This window comes from Salvelinus namaycush, chromosome 36 (assembly GCF_016432855.1).
Source record: "Salvelinus namaycush isolate Seneca chromosome 36, SaNama_1.0, whole genome shotgun sequence".
NCBI lineage: Eukaryota > Metazoa > Chordata > Actinopteri > Salmoniformes > Salmonidae > Salvelinus > Salvelinus namaycush.
Window position 1 is genome coordinate 4,589,765 of NC_052342.1, and position 16,288 is coordinate 4,606,052.

General features: G+C 42.7%; 1 protein-coding gene across 2 annotated transcripts in view; it reads left to right on the forward strand.

The window, feature by feature from the left end:
- Positions 1-302: 302 nt before the first annotated feature.
- The window catches only part of LOC120030587 (TBC1 domain family member 14-like), a 71,678-nt gene continuing 55,692 nt past the window's right edge, over positions 303-16,288 (forward strand). Inside the window, exons 1-3 of one of the 2 annotated variants that reach the window (XM_038976011.1) lie at positions 303-338; positions 703-856; positions 6,433-7,225. In XM_038976011.1, the coding sequence (XP_038831939.1) occupies positions 814-856; positions 6,433-7,225 (836 nt within the window). In that variant the 5' untranslated portion in view covers positions 303-338; positions 703-813. Of the gene's footprint in view, positions 857-6,432; positions 7,226-16,288 lie in introns of both variants that reach the window. The other variant, XM_038976009.1, reaches the window with a different exon arrangement.

The window sequence follows — 16,288 nt, forward strand, 5'->3', positions numbered from 1 at the left end:
AATGGAAAACCCCACATTGCATTACAGCAGCTAAGTGTCACAATATAAATGCATAGAACACCATCTGTTTTCATTGTCATCTGGCGTCCTAGTTTAACATCTAACAAGGACTCAATTTACCATAAGGTTCAACTTACCATAAGGTTCCTGGACAAGTTGACCACATTGAAACTCTTGTCCTGTTTGTGATGGGGACATTGGATGGAGACAATGAGACGATTATTCACGCCTTGGCGGCTGACAGGTGAATTCATCGACGCTGTCGTTTTCTTGGCTCGATTACATTGCGCTCAATTCGGTAAGTTTATTTTAAAATGGCTGCGGAAGCACCGAGACAGGTATGTTATTACAAAGACTGGATAAACTTACCTAGTGTCTTTTCATAGAATTTGAACCAATCCAGATTGTGTAGTTATTTAATGCTCTGTTGTAACATTTGAACAACACTATCGGCTTGAATGAAGGAAAGGGGAAGCGTATAGAACTGACGTAGCGTATCATTTGAGACGTTGGCAATCGCGTGAGCGAGTCGTTTGCCAAGTTGACATGATTGGCATTTGTGGCACTTTTAAGCCACCAAAATGACATATTCGTACGGCTTGTACTTTTACCTATCACTGCTGAATGACACGTTGTGTGTGTGTGTCAATGAGTCCTAAAAGCGTACTTAACAGACACTTTCCTCTGTAAACAAACACCAAGCTATGCTTAGAGCGGAGGTGAGGATAAGTAAGTTGCAGCAACGTATCATCATGGACCGATCGAGAAGCCGACAGCAACCGGCCCCGTCGACAGCCCACCTGTAGCATCAACATGGCACATTCCACGGAGGGGACCAAAAATCGGAGAGGAAGTGGTAGGTAGACTGTCGTTTTTGGCATTTGCTTTATGCTAGTAGTGGAGCTGGAGCAACAGGTGGATGATATGTAAATCAGTAGCCTATTTATTCATAATGACATTATTGCCTATGGCACAATGCTGCGCTGGCAATGAAAGTGCAGTTGCAAATGATTAGAAACTCATAGTGATTGCCACTCCTTGACACTCAATGGTGATGTATTGAACTTAATAAATTGTGGTTGGAAGAAGCTAATTGTGTTTCCCTCTAGTGATAGTCTAACTCAACAGTAGCGGTGCGTGGTTAAAATCACTGAGGAAGCCAAGCCAGTGAAGAATCCATATTACAACCTATGTTACGCTAATTGCGTTGTTGGCTCTATAACCCATTCGTTCATATGCCAGCGTGATATAAAATAAGCCGTGACAACAAAAAAGAGAACAGTCACACAATGACGGAATCAATTCAACTACACATATGTTTGTTTCATCACAACTGGAGACCAACATCTGTACGGTGAACTCCACAGAGAAGATATTGCATGTAACAAACAGTTATATGACCTGCAACATGGTCAAGCAAGTTCATGTTTTCAACAGTTTATTAACAACTATTGATTTAGAACCACAGATTTATCACAAGTCAGCACAAAGACAACAGGAGTACTGCACTGCCCCTACTATTTCAGCACCATTTCAACTTAAACATTTTAAACATAATCAAATCAACAAGGCTACACTTAGTTTAATACACTGGAAACAAACTGAAAGATACCGAAAACAATTAAGTCCAATCAATGTTGCCAAATATCATGTGGCTGTACATGGTACTGATTTCTGTGTGTGTGTGCGCATGCATGCACAGAGGTGATTATTTTTTATTTTTTTGACTCGCCCTACTTGTAGACTACTTGAATGCTAATGCCATCCTCTTTTGTGTTGGCAAACTGTCTATGGCGCTGTCATACAGTACGTTTTTAGTTTTTGTTGTCGTAGGCTAGCAAGCATTTTAGCTCGGTAGCCTAACTTCATCGCATGGGCAACAATGAACCAGCTAAGTTAGCTAGCTAGTTAATGTGAGCCTAAAAGGGCTAGGCTACATATTGAACTTCAATCGTCTCAGGCCAATGGCACAACATTCATTAATGGTTAGATCAGAACTGGTGTCATAATCATTGGCCTGTACAGAGAATTAAGTCAAAACCACAAGCCAAATCCCCATCTCCATCCATGGCTTAGGAAAGGCCTGATTTAGCATGCTAGTGTAACGGATGTGAAATGGCTAGCTAGTTAGCGGGTACGCAACCCGCTAGTTAGCGGGTACGCAACCCGGATCACTGGTTGCTGCGGAAAAGGAGGAGGTTGAAAGGGGGGTGAGTGTAACGGATGTGAAATGGCTAGCTAGTTAGCGGGTACGCGCTAATAGCATTTCAATCGGTTACGTCACTTGCTCTGAGACCTGAAGTAGGGTTTCCCCTTGCTCTGCAAGGGCCGCGGCTTTTGTGGAGCGATGGGTAACGATGCCTCGTGGGCGACCGTTGTTGATGTGTGCAGAGGGTCCCTGGTTCGCGCCCGGGTCGGGGCGAGGGGACGTACTAAAGTTATACTGTTACACTAGCTACTGCAGGACATCAACACAAGCAAACCAGAAACAAAAATGACATTTTGCTTAAAATGTGATTTGATTGGTGTGAAGCCAAATCCAAACTAGCCACCCTTGGGGGGGGGGGGGGGGTAGTTTTGCTGAACCAGGACAACCCAAAGTTGAGCTCAGTTCAACGCTGATTGGCAATATTTCTTTACAATTGTTTTATCAAGGGAGGCCAAATGTTTGCTGACATCAATCAATCAAATGCTATGGCAGCAACATGTCATACTATTTCAGTCCAGACAGCATAAGATACATAGGCTACACATATTGCGACAGAGGGGTGCTGTTTCCCTCACTCTGATTATTTATCCACTGAGATTCAGCCAATGGCGAATTTACTGTAAAATATAAAAACACAAAGAGACGAAAGATACATTATTTTATATATACAGTACCAGTCAAACGTTTGGACACACCTACTCATTCCAGGATTGTTTAAAAATGTGTACTATTTTCTACATTGTAGAATAATAGTGAAGACATCAGAACTATGAAATAACACATGGAATCATGTAGAAACCCCAAAAAGTAGCCACACATTGCCTTGAAGACAGCTTTGCACACTCTTGGGCATTCTCTCAACCAGCTTTGAGGAAGTCACCTGGAATGCATTTCAATTAACAGGTGTGCCTTGTTAAAAGTTAATTTGTGGAATTTCTTTCCTTCTAAATGCGTTTGAGCCAATCAGTTGTGTTGTGAGAAGGTAGGGGTGGTATACAGAAAATGGCCCTATTTGGCAAAAGACCAAGTCCAAATTATGACAAGAACAGCTCAAATAAGCAAAGAGAATCAACAGTCCATCTTTACTTTAAGACATGAGGGTCAGTCACTATGGAACATTTCAAGAAGTTTGAAAGTTTCTTCAAAGGCAGTCGCAAAAACCATCAAGCGCTATGATGAAACTGGCTCTCATGAGGACTGCCACAGGAAAGGAAGACCCAGAGTTACCTCTGCTGCAGAGGATACGTTCATTAGAGTTACCAGCCTCAGAAATTTCAGCCCAAATAAATGCTTCCCAGAGTTCAAGTAACAGACGCATCTCATCTACTGTTCAGAGGAGACTGTGTGAATCAGGCCTTCATGGTCGAATTGCTGCAAAGAAACCACTACTAAAGGACACCAATAATAAGAAGAGACTTGCTTGGGCCAAGAAACACGAGCAATGGACATTAGACCTGTGGAAATCTGTCCTTTGGTCTGAATTTGAGATTTTTGGTTCCATCCACTGTGTCTTGTGAGACGCAGAGTAGGTGAACAGATGATCTCTGCATGTGTGGTTCCCACTGTGAAGCATGGAGTAGGAGGTGTGGGGGTGCTTTGCTGGTGACACTGTCAATTATTTATTTAGAATTAAATAATACCACAGCATTCTGCAGTGATACGCCATCCCTTCTGGTTTGCGCTTAGTGGGACTATCATTTGTTTTTCAACAGGACAATAACCCAATACATCTCCAGGCTGTGTAAGGGCTATTTGACCAAGAGCGAGAGTGATGGAGTGCTGCATCAGATGGCCTGGCCTCCACAATCACCCGACCTCAACCCAATTGAGATGGTTTGGGATGAGTTGGACCGTAGAGTGAAGAAAAAGCAGCCAACAAGTGCTCAGCAAATGTGGGAACTCCTTCAAGACTGTTGGAAAAGCATTCCAGGTGAAGCTGGTTGAGAGAATGCCAATGTAAAGCTGTCATCAAGGCAAAGGGTGGCTACTTTGAAGCATCTCAAATATAAAATATATTTTGATTTGTTTACCACTTTTGGTTACTACATGATTCCATATGTGTTATTTCATAGTTTTGATGTCTTCACTATTCTACAATGTAGAAAATAGTACAAATAAAGAAAAACCCCTTGAATGAGTAGGTGTTTACAATCCTTTGACTGGTACTGTATATATTATTTTATTAGTCAAATATTTTGGGATATCCCCTGGCATCCATGAATACACACCACTGTAACGCAACATGAGTTTCTAGTCATTACATCTCCAGCAATAATGAGAACAATGCAATTTTGCACTAGGTATGAGTGTCCAGGGTGTGTTGAGAGGTGTGATGCAGGATTCACACTTGTCAAAGTGAACAGGCCTAGACTCATTCCGCTCCACTCAGTCTTCAGTCTGTGTCCAGCATTGTCATCTTCAGTTCAGTCGCGTTGTCTGTATTATGCGTACACGGAATCCCTTTTACACTGGTACGTTTTGTTATTACACCATTTTGTTCTCTCTCTTTCTCTCTAGTAGAGGTGCTTTGATATATCACAGAGAGGAAGTGTAGTATCTAGTCTTTATTACCTTAAGCATTGTTGTTTGTGTAGCCTAGTCGTTGATAGTGGTCTTCTCTATGCAATGTGAAATGTGTCCATGCCTTTCCCGCGACGCTAAACCAAACACAGGAAACAGACTCGGCTTGTACTACTTTCAGGAACTATGGCAATCATTCACATACCGACCAGGAGTAGAAATTGCCAAACGCATGACATCTTAACAAAAATACTACTATGAGGAGATGAAGACAAAATGCAGTGTCATTTCAGCTTCTTACCAAATACAGATTACGCTTGACATGTTATTTTAATTCCTATAAAAATGTTTTACCACTCGTCCGACTCAGTGGTTTCCAGGCTGGGAGACAAACCATTATCACGATAAATGATAGCATCCGTTGCCATGACAACATTGATTCATTTTCTTTCTGCCAGGTGTGAGGTTTAGATATTAAAAGAAGCATGTGCTTCATTAGCACAGTGACAACCTGTCTGTCGATCTCGCTCTGCTTTCTTCTGTCTCTCCCCGCTCCTTGTTTCCAGCCTGTCTTGGGGCCAAGTCCAACTGAGACTCACATGACAAACTCTTGATCAGGTTAAAGCTGACCGGGGCTTTAGGTCAGTTTAGTCAGTGGGAAACTGCTATTATTAAGGAATTTTATTTAGTTCTCAGTCATATGTACAGTCAGTAGTCTATTGTTTTTGTCAGATAATCTTTATTTTCTCATACTATGTTTTTCCCTTTTTCTTGTAGCGCTTGGTGACAAGTATTGTGCCAGGGGCAGTATATCTATCACCCCCCCACCCGGCGGCAGCATAGTGTCTCTTCCAGTTCTGCTCAGGAGATGTTAAACTTGTGGGAACTGATCTTTTAATCACAGTTTCCTTCAGATCCACACAATGACACTGACTGCACTCTGCCGCTTTACACTGTACTTTTAGTTTTACTGTGGTAGAAAATAGGTTTTTAGAAGCTTGTCAATCCAATCCAATTTTTAAAGCACTTTCAAAGCAATTTCTCCCAATTTAACATAATTTCCCTCATCTTCTAATTCAGATTCCCCTGAATTATAAAATGGGGGGAGTGTCTGACACATCTCTCCGAGGGGTCTTCTCTCCTGGACCTCAACAGTAAGACCCCTTGTAGCCTAGACTCCGATGTACAGTCTTCGCTTATTTGTTGCTGTCCAGGCAGGAACACAGTACAGGAGGTCCGTTCAGATTTCAGGCTGCGTTTTGGGTTTCAGTTTCAGCCTGGTTACTGGCCGGATCCTCTTTCACTTCCCTGTATGTTTCTGCTCCATTGTTACTGTTATTTGATGGCCTGGCCAATGGGGAGGTGGGTTCTGAGTCAGAGTGATTTGTCAGCAGAGAACCTAATCTCCGTCCTAGTCCTACTTTTCCTCAGTAGTTAGGTTCCGGAGCATGACTTTCTTGCTCTGCTGACCTGTCAAACCAAAGTTGGTCCAGTAAATTAAACTGTATGCTAATGTTGTTTGAAAAACGTCACGTCGAAGGACAATATGAATGGAATTTTTAAATGTCTATATGCGAAAACATTTGTGCCTGGCCATTTAGAGGCCATCCAGACAACCATCACTCTACTATATGACATTATCACTAGTAGGAGACTCTCGTCTCCTAACAGCTCTGTTTCAATTAATTCCTTGTTCATTCCAGGTGCGGCTGGAGGAACCATAATGAAGAATGGCATGGTCAGCATAGACCCCGTTTCCACAGCACAACCAAGCCCAGACCTCCACAACCACCATGAGCACAACAACCCCCCCCTCACCCAGCACTCCCTGCCCAGTTATAAGGCCTCCGCCCTGCACTACGGCAGCCCTCAGCGGGGCCATGATGACCAGGACTGCAACAGCCTGGCCTCCCAGGACTCTGGCATCCCCACCCTGGAGATCAACCACCCCGAGCACATCCACGCCCACCCACACCCAGGAGAGAGTGGCCTTACCCTGGGGTTGAACCATCACGACCAGGGCCCCGCTACCCTCTCTCTGGACCAGTTTGGAGACAGCACTGGCCTCCGCAAGTCTTCCACCTTCCCCCGCAGCAGCTACGACTTGGTGCGCCTCTTCAGCCCCGCCCCCAGGTCCAGCGCTGGTGTGGGAGTCGTCGCGATGGGGATGAGTGGCGTGGGAGGCAGAGCCCTGAACCGCAGCGACGACATCTCGGTGTGCAGCGTGTCGAGTCTGAGCACGGAGCTCTCTGCCACGCTGTCGGCGTCCAACGAGGACATCCTGGACTTCATGGTCACCTCCGACTCCAGCGCCATCGTCACCATGGAGACTGACGATGGCGGCAGCGCCCACTTCTCAGACGTGGCGCTGTCGTTGTCGCCAGGCGGTGATATCGGCGGGGGTCTGCGGAGTCCGCGGCGGAGACACATGGATCCGGGGGCAGAGGATGAGGGCAAGCCCAAGATGCTGGGGCCACTGGCTAGCTTCTTCAACAGGTAAGATTAAATCTGTCTACACAGTGAAGGTTATCACTATGTGATCTTGACAGTCTTTTTGGGTCAGTGTGCGTAAACCAATTTTCAACGCAAATCCCGCTTTGACATAGTGCACTGTTTTTAGAAAGAAATTTGAGTTACACATGACAGATGTAGATAGGATTCAGTGCTTACAGTAAACACATGCCCCATATTTTCTGTACAGCTACACCACATTATTGAAAAACATTGCTCAAGCTTACTGTGCAAACTTCAAAAAGCTCACTCACACCTCTCCACACACGCAGAGTCGGGTACCGTCAACTTGCCTGCCCTGTGTCCAGTATAGTCTAGGCCAGGGGTGTCTCACATTTAGCTCCCTGCGCTAGCCTATATCCCCAGTAACCTTATTGGTACCCTTGCACAATCTCGGTACTCAAACAGTCACCAGTTATGTTTGAGTGCGTGTAGTTGCTCGTGTGTGCGGTACGTCTGTCCATCGGTCCACAAACACTCACCAGGGCTTGGATGAACAGTGTGCAGACCTACCAACATGCATGCATTTTGCGTACCTATTACGCAATTCTCTGTCCGTGTACGAGATTCGACTTAAAAGTACGCAGAAATAAATAGGGCCTGATTTTTTTATATATATATTTTTGAATGTATATATATTTTTTTACAACATTTTAATAAAAAATAAATCCACTGAGTAAATCTAACATCCCGACTCTCGAGCTGCAGCAACACACAGACATGTACGGAGTTTGTGTCAACGGACATGGAGATGAATACATCATTATTCGATGTAGCTACCCGGTGTCTGCCCCTCCCGTTTGTTGTGATGCTGAGTTTCCTGACTGTCAGCTGTACGTAAACACATGGACAAATCCCTTTTCGACTCCCAAGTGTTGTGGAAAGGTAAACACCAATTGTTTCAAGATAACGTTAGCCAACATAAGATGGACATTCAGTGGGCTCTAAAGAGCCAGCAGTTCACTCGCATTTACTTTTGAAAGAAATGAAATGCAAATACGAAAAATAACTGGTCGCATTTGTTCGAGTGTATATATTTAAATCTGCGTCCCATTAGTTGTATTTTCCACGTAACATTACGAGGATCACGCAACTTGATAGACTAACAGTAATTATGATCCACGTTACACAAAGCATTACATGTGTATATATAATCAAAAATAAATCTAAACATCTTGGCATTAAATGGAGTCGGGAGTTTAGAAGTCTGCGTGATGAAGAATGAATAAGTGTCCGGTGTTAGCTATAGAGGCAATGCTTCTAAAAATGTCTTTGCACTAGATTTGAGATTGTATGCGCTGCAAAGAAATACAATATGCACCTTTTACATAGACTGAAACACCGGACTCTTCCAGCGAACAGCGTTCAGATTCCCTTTGCGGTAGCCTACTTAAGCGTTATTTTAAATTTTTTTAGTGTTGATTAGGAACCGTGTCAATAAACCAATACTTGTGTGCTGGCGCTAGTGATTGGCCCTGTTTGAGAGGTGACAAGCGTTCCTTTACTATAGAGACTAAACTTGGGGGCATGTGCCAAGAAACACGTTATAGATAATTATCTCCATATCTCCAATTATCTCTGTGCTAATTCCACAAAACATTTATTTTATATGTTCTGTATCAGTATGAATATTTTATTTATGTTTTGTAAATACCATTTTTAGAGGACTGAATTGAACTCGGTGTGATTCATAATGTTTGTCTAATGCATGTGCGCATGAAAAAAGTAAGCGTACAGTAGGTCCCATGCAATAAGAAAATTAGCAGGTAATTTTGCAAATGATTGTTATTGCAGCTAGTCAGTAAAGCTATGTCAGACGGTGAGAGTGAGGAGACTGCGGGAAACAGACAGAGCAGCAGTAACCCCGACCCGCAAAAAAAGCGGAGTACACACGCCTCAGAAGTTCCATTCCTAAATGGAACGCTGTCAGTAAAGTATTCCAACCTTATATAGACTTGATTTGGTACAATTCTATAATTGTGATCCGACTCACAAACTGCGCTCGCACGAGCGTGGGGGGGGGGGGGGACCCCAATTTGGCACATGCTATGCACACGAGTTGAATCTCCAATTTGCCACGTGCGTCTGGTACTCTAAAAAGTTGGACGGGGTTGGCAAGTCTGAGTGTCTATGTTTTGGCTTCGTGTATTTCGGGATCTTAGAGGGGACGTTATAGTTTCCTCTGTAGTAAAACCCACACACCTTCTCACACATCATCCTGTGATACCATCTTTTGACACAGACACACAAAAAGTGCATATACACACCAGGGTTAATGTGATTTTAATTGGACATTTGAGAAATTTACTGGTCATCCATATGCATTGGGTGCGTAACCCATTAGGGTGTCTGCCCACGCAGCCAGCGGCATCAATTAACAAGGGTTATTGACCAAATGAGCCACATTTACAGGCCTTTAACAGCCTATAACAAATTTGAAAGACACTATTCCTGTTTCGATTAGGGTTGAATATTTGCTGGTGTCTTACAAATGTTCCATCCCGAGATTAAATCACTTTTCTGCCTGGTAACACGGTATTTCTCGGCAAAACCGGAAGTGTCATTCAAAGCATAGAAATAGGCCTATGTCTGGATACTAAATGAGCCTGATGAGCCATACATTTAATGCGTTTCATGAGCCCTATATGAAAGACATTTGAATGATTCCAAGCCCAAATGATTGTGCCGCTATCCAGTACATATACACTACAAAAGTATGTGGACACCTGCTCGTCAAACATCTCATTCCAATCATGGGCATTAATATGGAGTTGGTCCCCCCTTTGCTGCTATAATAGCCTCCACTCTTCTGGGAAGGCTTTCCACTAGATGTCAGAACATTGCTGCGGGGACTTGCTTCCATTCAGCCTCGAGCATTAGTGCGGTCCGGCACTGATGTTGGGCGTTTAGGCCTGGCTCGCAGTCGGTGTTCCAATTAATCCCAAAAGTGTTCGATGGGGTTGAGGTCAGGGCTCTGTGCAGGCCAGTCAAGTTCTTCCACACAGATCTCGACAAACCATTTCTGTATGGACACAATAACAGCACTTTACAGTTGACCGGGGCAGCTCTAGCAGGGCAGATATTTGACGAACTGACTTGTTGGAAAGGTTGCATCCTATGACAGTACCATGTTGAAAATCACTGAGTTCTTCAGTATAGGCCATTCTACTTCCAACATTTCTCTATGGAGATGCATGGCTGTGTGCTTGATTTTATAGACCTTTCAGCAACGGGTGTGGCTGAAATAGCCAAATTCCCTACCTTGAATGGTTGTCCACATACTATTGGCCATGTAGTGTATGATATCGGCTACAGCACATTACAGTAGGTAAAACAGAAAAGCCTGTAGATGTAGCTAGCTATATGCTCTCTTGGCTAAATCAATTCAACTAGCTCCAGTAAGCTAATCTTTTTGAGTGTGGACCGTATTATTGTATTATATGGACTGGAATTATGCACATCGTTCAAACCATAAAACCGGGAGAGAAAATGCTGTTCTGGTGCAGTAGGACTGGGCGATATACCGTATTTTACGATATACTGGTATTTATGCGCTGACTGGTTTGGGTTTTTACTTTACCTTCTAGACTGGTATTTAAATGTTCGGTTTGTTAAATGTAATACGCCATGTGTAACCTCCATTTTTATAGTTTACTTCGCTACTTCAGTCTGCTTTCTCTCCCTCTCTCTCCATGCCCCTTTCCACACAGGCCTAGCCCCACCCCCTGTCAATCACTCAAGGAGCACATTTGTTGTTCCTCGACCAAGAGACACTTGCGTACAGTCTGCATGGTCAATGCAGCACATGCAACAATGTTGTTTCCACTTGGCTTCTTAGGATAAATCCACTAGTGGTCTATAATTACACTATTAGTTTGTGTTTCTTACCTCTGCAAACAGCTAGTTTGTATTTTCTTAGCAAGTTTAGCCTAAATCTTGATCGCCTTTTAATGCTAATCACTAGTTAGCTAACTAGCTAATAAATGTACTGAGTCAGAGCAAACGTTATTAGCTATATAGCGTGATAATACCAGTGATGGTGTATACCTAAATCGGCATGTTTGTGCATCAGTATCTTCTAAGTCAAAGAGGAATGCGCTAAGCAAAAATGTTAGCTATGTGAAGTAGCTAAGAGAACATTAAATGTAGCCAAAGATTATAGGGGTCCCCTAGGAAACACATTGGTTCCTACCCGGTCACAATAACTCCCTGGCATTTTCATTCGTTGTCATGTCAAACAACACTATTCAAAGTGGCCACTATTATATTCTAACTATAGAATTTGAATAATCATTACATTTCCATGCAAGTCAAAATCACAATTGTAACATTTGGAGAAAAATAAGGCCTAGATTGTTTGCGCATAATGTGCCGCTCTACGTGGCAGTCTGGAAATGATCGCAAATGAGATATTGAACAATTCAACCAAAAATTATTTAACAGTATTAAACAATAAGAATGGAGAAAGACCCATTTAAAATTACTTAATGTTTGTGTTGCCACCCTAGGTTCACGCACTACTCATACACACCTGGCGCTGACAGAGATCCATCAAATGTATTTATAAAGCCTTTTTTACATCAGCTTATGTCAAAGTGCAATACAGAAATGCAGCCTAAAACCCCAAACATCAAGCAACGTAGAAGCACGGTGGCTAGGAAAAACTCCCTAGAAAGGCAGGAACCTAGAGATGAACCAGGCTCTGAGGAGTGGCGGCCTCTTCTGGTTGTGCCGGGTGGAGATTATAACAGTACATGGCCAAGATGTTCAAACGTTCACAGATGACCAGCAGTGTCAAATAATAATAATCACAGTACTTGTAGATGGTGCAACAGGTCAGCACCTCAGGAGTAAATGCCAGTTGGCTTTTCATAGCCGATCATTCAGAGTTTGAAACAGCAGGTGCGGTAGCGAGTCGAAAACAGCAGGTACAGGACAAGGTAGCACGTCCGGTGAACAGGTCAGGGTTCCATAGCCGCATGCAGAACAGTTGAAACTGGAGAAGAGCTTTGTTTCTTGGGACCTAGAACTAGCATCTCTGTTTTGTCCGAGTTTAAAAGTAAAACATTTGCCGCCATCCACTTCCTTATGTCTTCCAGGGAGGGCAATTTTGGGGCTTCACCATGTTTCATTGAAATGTACAGCTGTGTATTGTCCGCGTAGCAGTGAAAGTTAACGTTATATTTCGAATTAATATATAGTGAAAACAATAGAGGTCCTAAAACTGAACTTTGAGGAACACCGAAACTTTACAGTTGATTTGTCAGTGGACAAACCATCCACTGAGACAAACTGATATTTTTCCGACAGATAAGATCTAAACCAGGCCAGAACTTTTCCGTGTAGACCAATTTGGGTTTCCAATCTCTCCAAAAGAATGTGGTGATCGATGGTATCAAAGCAGCACTAAGGTCTAGGAGCACGAGGACAGATGCAGTGCCTTGATCTGACACCATTTAAAAGGTAATTTACCACCTTCACGAGTGAGGTCTCAGTACTATGACGGGGTCTAAAGCCACACTGAAGCGTTTCGTATACGGTGTTTGACTTCAGGAAGGCGTTGAGTTGCTTTTTCAATTTCTTTGAGAGGAATGGGAGATTTGATATAGCCTGTTTTTTTTATTTATTGTTTTAAAAAAAATGTTTCTCTGTCAAGGTTTGGCTTTTTCAAAAGAGGCTTTATTACTGCCACTTTTAGTGAGTTTGGTACACATCCGGAGGATAGGAAGGCATTTATTATGTCCAACATAGGAGTGCCAAGCACAGGAAGCAGCTCTTTCAGTAGTTTAGTTGGAATAGGGTCCAGTATGCAGCTTGGAGGTTTAGAGGCCATTACTATTTTCATCAATGTGTCGAGATATAGTATATAAAAAAAATTGGTTGCCTCGTTTCGAGTCCTTAGGAAAGTATGCAGTGTATTTATTTTTTAATGTATTATTTCTTACAAGAATTTCGCTACACTCACATTAACATCTGCTAACTATGTGTATGTGACCAATAAAATGTTGATTTGAAGCAAATTTAGAACTTTTATGATTCAAAAACATAAAGTACTGTCAAATAACATCATACCGTCTCAAAACATTTTTTATACTGTGATATGATATTTTGGCCATATTGCCCAGCCCTAACATGCGGCCTACAAAGTTACAAGTATAGCCTAGCGAATTAGCCTCTCTTCACGAAGATTGAATGGTTTTGGGTCTGCATAAATAACTGCATTAGCCTACCGCCATCACACGTTTGCTCTGCTTTCAAACTACCCTTTGAGTTATCAGCAAACAAGAGCTTGCGTCCCTCTTTGAATAGTCTATTGGTATAAGAAATGTTATAAAAAAAAATGTTTTTACGTCCAGCAAGCTTTTGTAGTATAGCTTTTCCTACATGGGACTCCAAGAGCTAAGGAGCGTTTTCAAGGAGGCCAGCGGAGCACAGGTGTGTGTTAGAAGCTTATTATGCATAACCAATCATTAATTAGTTAAGTTTAAGTCTAATACTGCATTGCATTTATTGTCTGAAAGGGGTAGGGGTACATCTCTCATGTATTCAGACACCTTCACTTTTTCCACATTTTGTTACATTACAGCCTTATTCTAAAATGGATTACATTTTTTCTTCATCAATCTACACACAATACCCACTAATGACAAAGCGAGAACAGGTTTTTCAACGTTCTTGCAAATGTATTACAAATAAGAAAACATACCTTATTTACTTAAGTATTCAGACCCATTGCTATGAGACTCGAAATTGAGCTCAGGTGCATCCTGTTTCCATTGATCATCCTTGATGTTTTTACAGCTTGATTGGAGTCCACCTGTGGTAAATTCAATTGATTGGACATCATTTTGTAAGGCACACATCTGTCTATATTAGGTCTCACAGAGTAAAAACCAAGCCATGAGGTCGAAGGAATTGTCCTTCGCGCTCCAAGACAGGATTGATCTGGGGGAGGGTACCAATTGTTTTTTGCAGCATTGAAGGTCCCCAAGAACACACTGGCCTCCATCATTCTTAAATGGAGAATTTTGGAATCACCAAGACTTCTTAGAACTGAAGCCCCCTCCATCTGTGCAGAGGTAATTTAAAATACCGTACCCCCTGGGTCTCTATTTTTAACTGCTATACAGCCAGGACACTTCAATTGTAAATGACCTCAATCAGAAACAATATTGTTGCTTTGATCACATCAGAAGATATCCTCCTCAGAATCTCCAAAATACAACAGCCACAGATCGACTTTATTTGGACGTCGTAAAGGACCATTCACCGAAATTGAAAAGATATATGGCTATCTAACATCCTCCTTTTCCACGTGGACAGACACTTGCTAGTTAGCTGGGATTTTATACAAGGAATCTGCTTCCTGAAAAAAGCTTCTCTCAAGTGGGTGACACCTACTTTTGTTGCACTGCTGCTTGGATTCCACCTGGCGATCTGTAAACCGTCTGCCCTGGCCTGTCTCCCCCTGTCTGGTGCAGGTACCCTCGCCACACTCCCCACCAGCATACACGCACTGTTGGGGCGAGTGGCTCTGAACTTACAATGGCTAGCCCCAAGTTGTTATATTTTTTTGCTTGTGCTTTATGCTATTTGCCTCATGACTCCTGCGTGCTTTGTTGACTATGAACTTGCTTGTTTACCCAACTGTTGGAAAGACTGTTTGTTCCCACATTCGGGACTCTGACTCTCTATATTCATGTTACCTGATGAAATTGGTTGAAGTCCTAGTTTGTAATGGTTAGTGCCAGTAGATTGCAGAAGGGTTCACATACAGTTCAGGGCGCTGTTTCGCTCTGATGCTTTCTCCTGTGAGATACATAATGGCGGACGGAAGACAGGGTGGTGCGGCAGATGCCCGCTTCTCATACGAATGCCAGCGATACTCACCGGAGTGGAAAGCAGTTGATGGCCTCGTCCACTGATCGTCGCCGCCGTGGAAGTGGGTGAGTGCTGGTTTCTCTCGACTCACCCGGCTCCAGGATAGATTTTGACTCTTCAAACATACCCAAGTCGCTATATGCGATCCCTGACTCTACTTCTGGTACGTAAGCTGTTTTAATTAGTTCCCCGCATCCAGTGCAGGCGGGAGGGATTGTTAATTGCGCTACCGAACTGCCCCTAATCAAAACGAAACAAAACGGCCTAAACCCAGCCGTCAGAAAACACAGAAAATGTAACTTTCTTCAATGTGTCAATCACTCTCGAGTCATCTGGGACCCATGAGCTAAGCTCAAGGGACTACTAGGGGGGCACTTGAACATTCGTAGTGTCATTCCAAAAAGTGATCAAATTCAACATCTACTCAGACTCCAACCAAGAGACATGGCTCCATAAAAACTCCATATGCTGCTTTGATTGTGCCTGGCTACAATGTTTTCAGGAGAGACAGGATTGATGTAAACAAATTGAGTGGTCATGTGATAATTAACTAGAATGTAGTGGCCTGAACGTTACACTGTCTCCCCAAATGTCTTTTACCCTTATTGGAATGTATAGACCACCTTCCACCAAAAGTGTGTTTTGATCAGTTTAATAACATGCTTAGGGAATGTGATTTTGGGAAAGAGGTCATCTTAATGGGAGATTTTAATATTAATTATGAAGACAAGTCTTGTAGGAAAACCCTCAAACTGATCACTAATACCTTTGACCTTACACAGCTAGTTAAAGGGCCAACCATGGTGACTTGTTGCTCTAAAACACAGATTGATTTGGTGTTCAGTAATAAACCAGAGAGAGTGACTAAATCATTCAATATGGTTACTGGGCTATCTGATCATAATCTGACACTTATAGCCAGAAAGCTGTCTAAGAGCAGGTTTAACCTCTCTACTGTTAGAAAGCCGGATCAACTAAGAATACCTAAGAGTGAATAAAACTATTTTGAAAACGCAATTTTACCTTTCTCTCCCAGGGGGTTCCGCTTGCGGAACACCCACAACATTCCGCTGAAAAGGCAGCGTGCGAAATTCAAAAATATTTTTTCGAAATATGTAACTTTCACACATTAACAAGTCCATTACAGCAAGTGAAAGATAAACATCT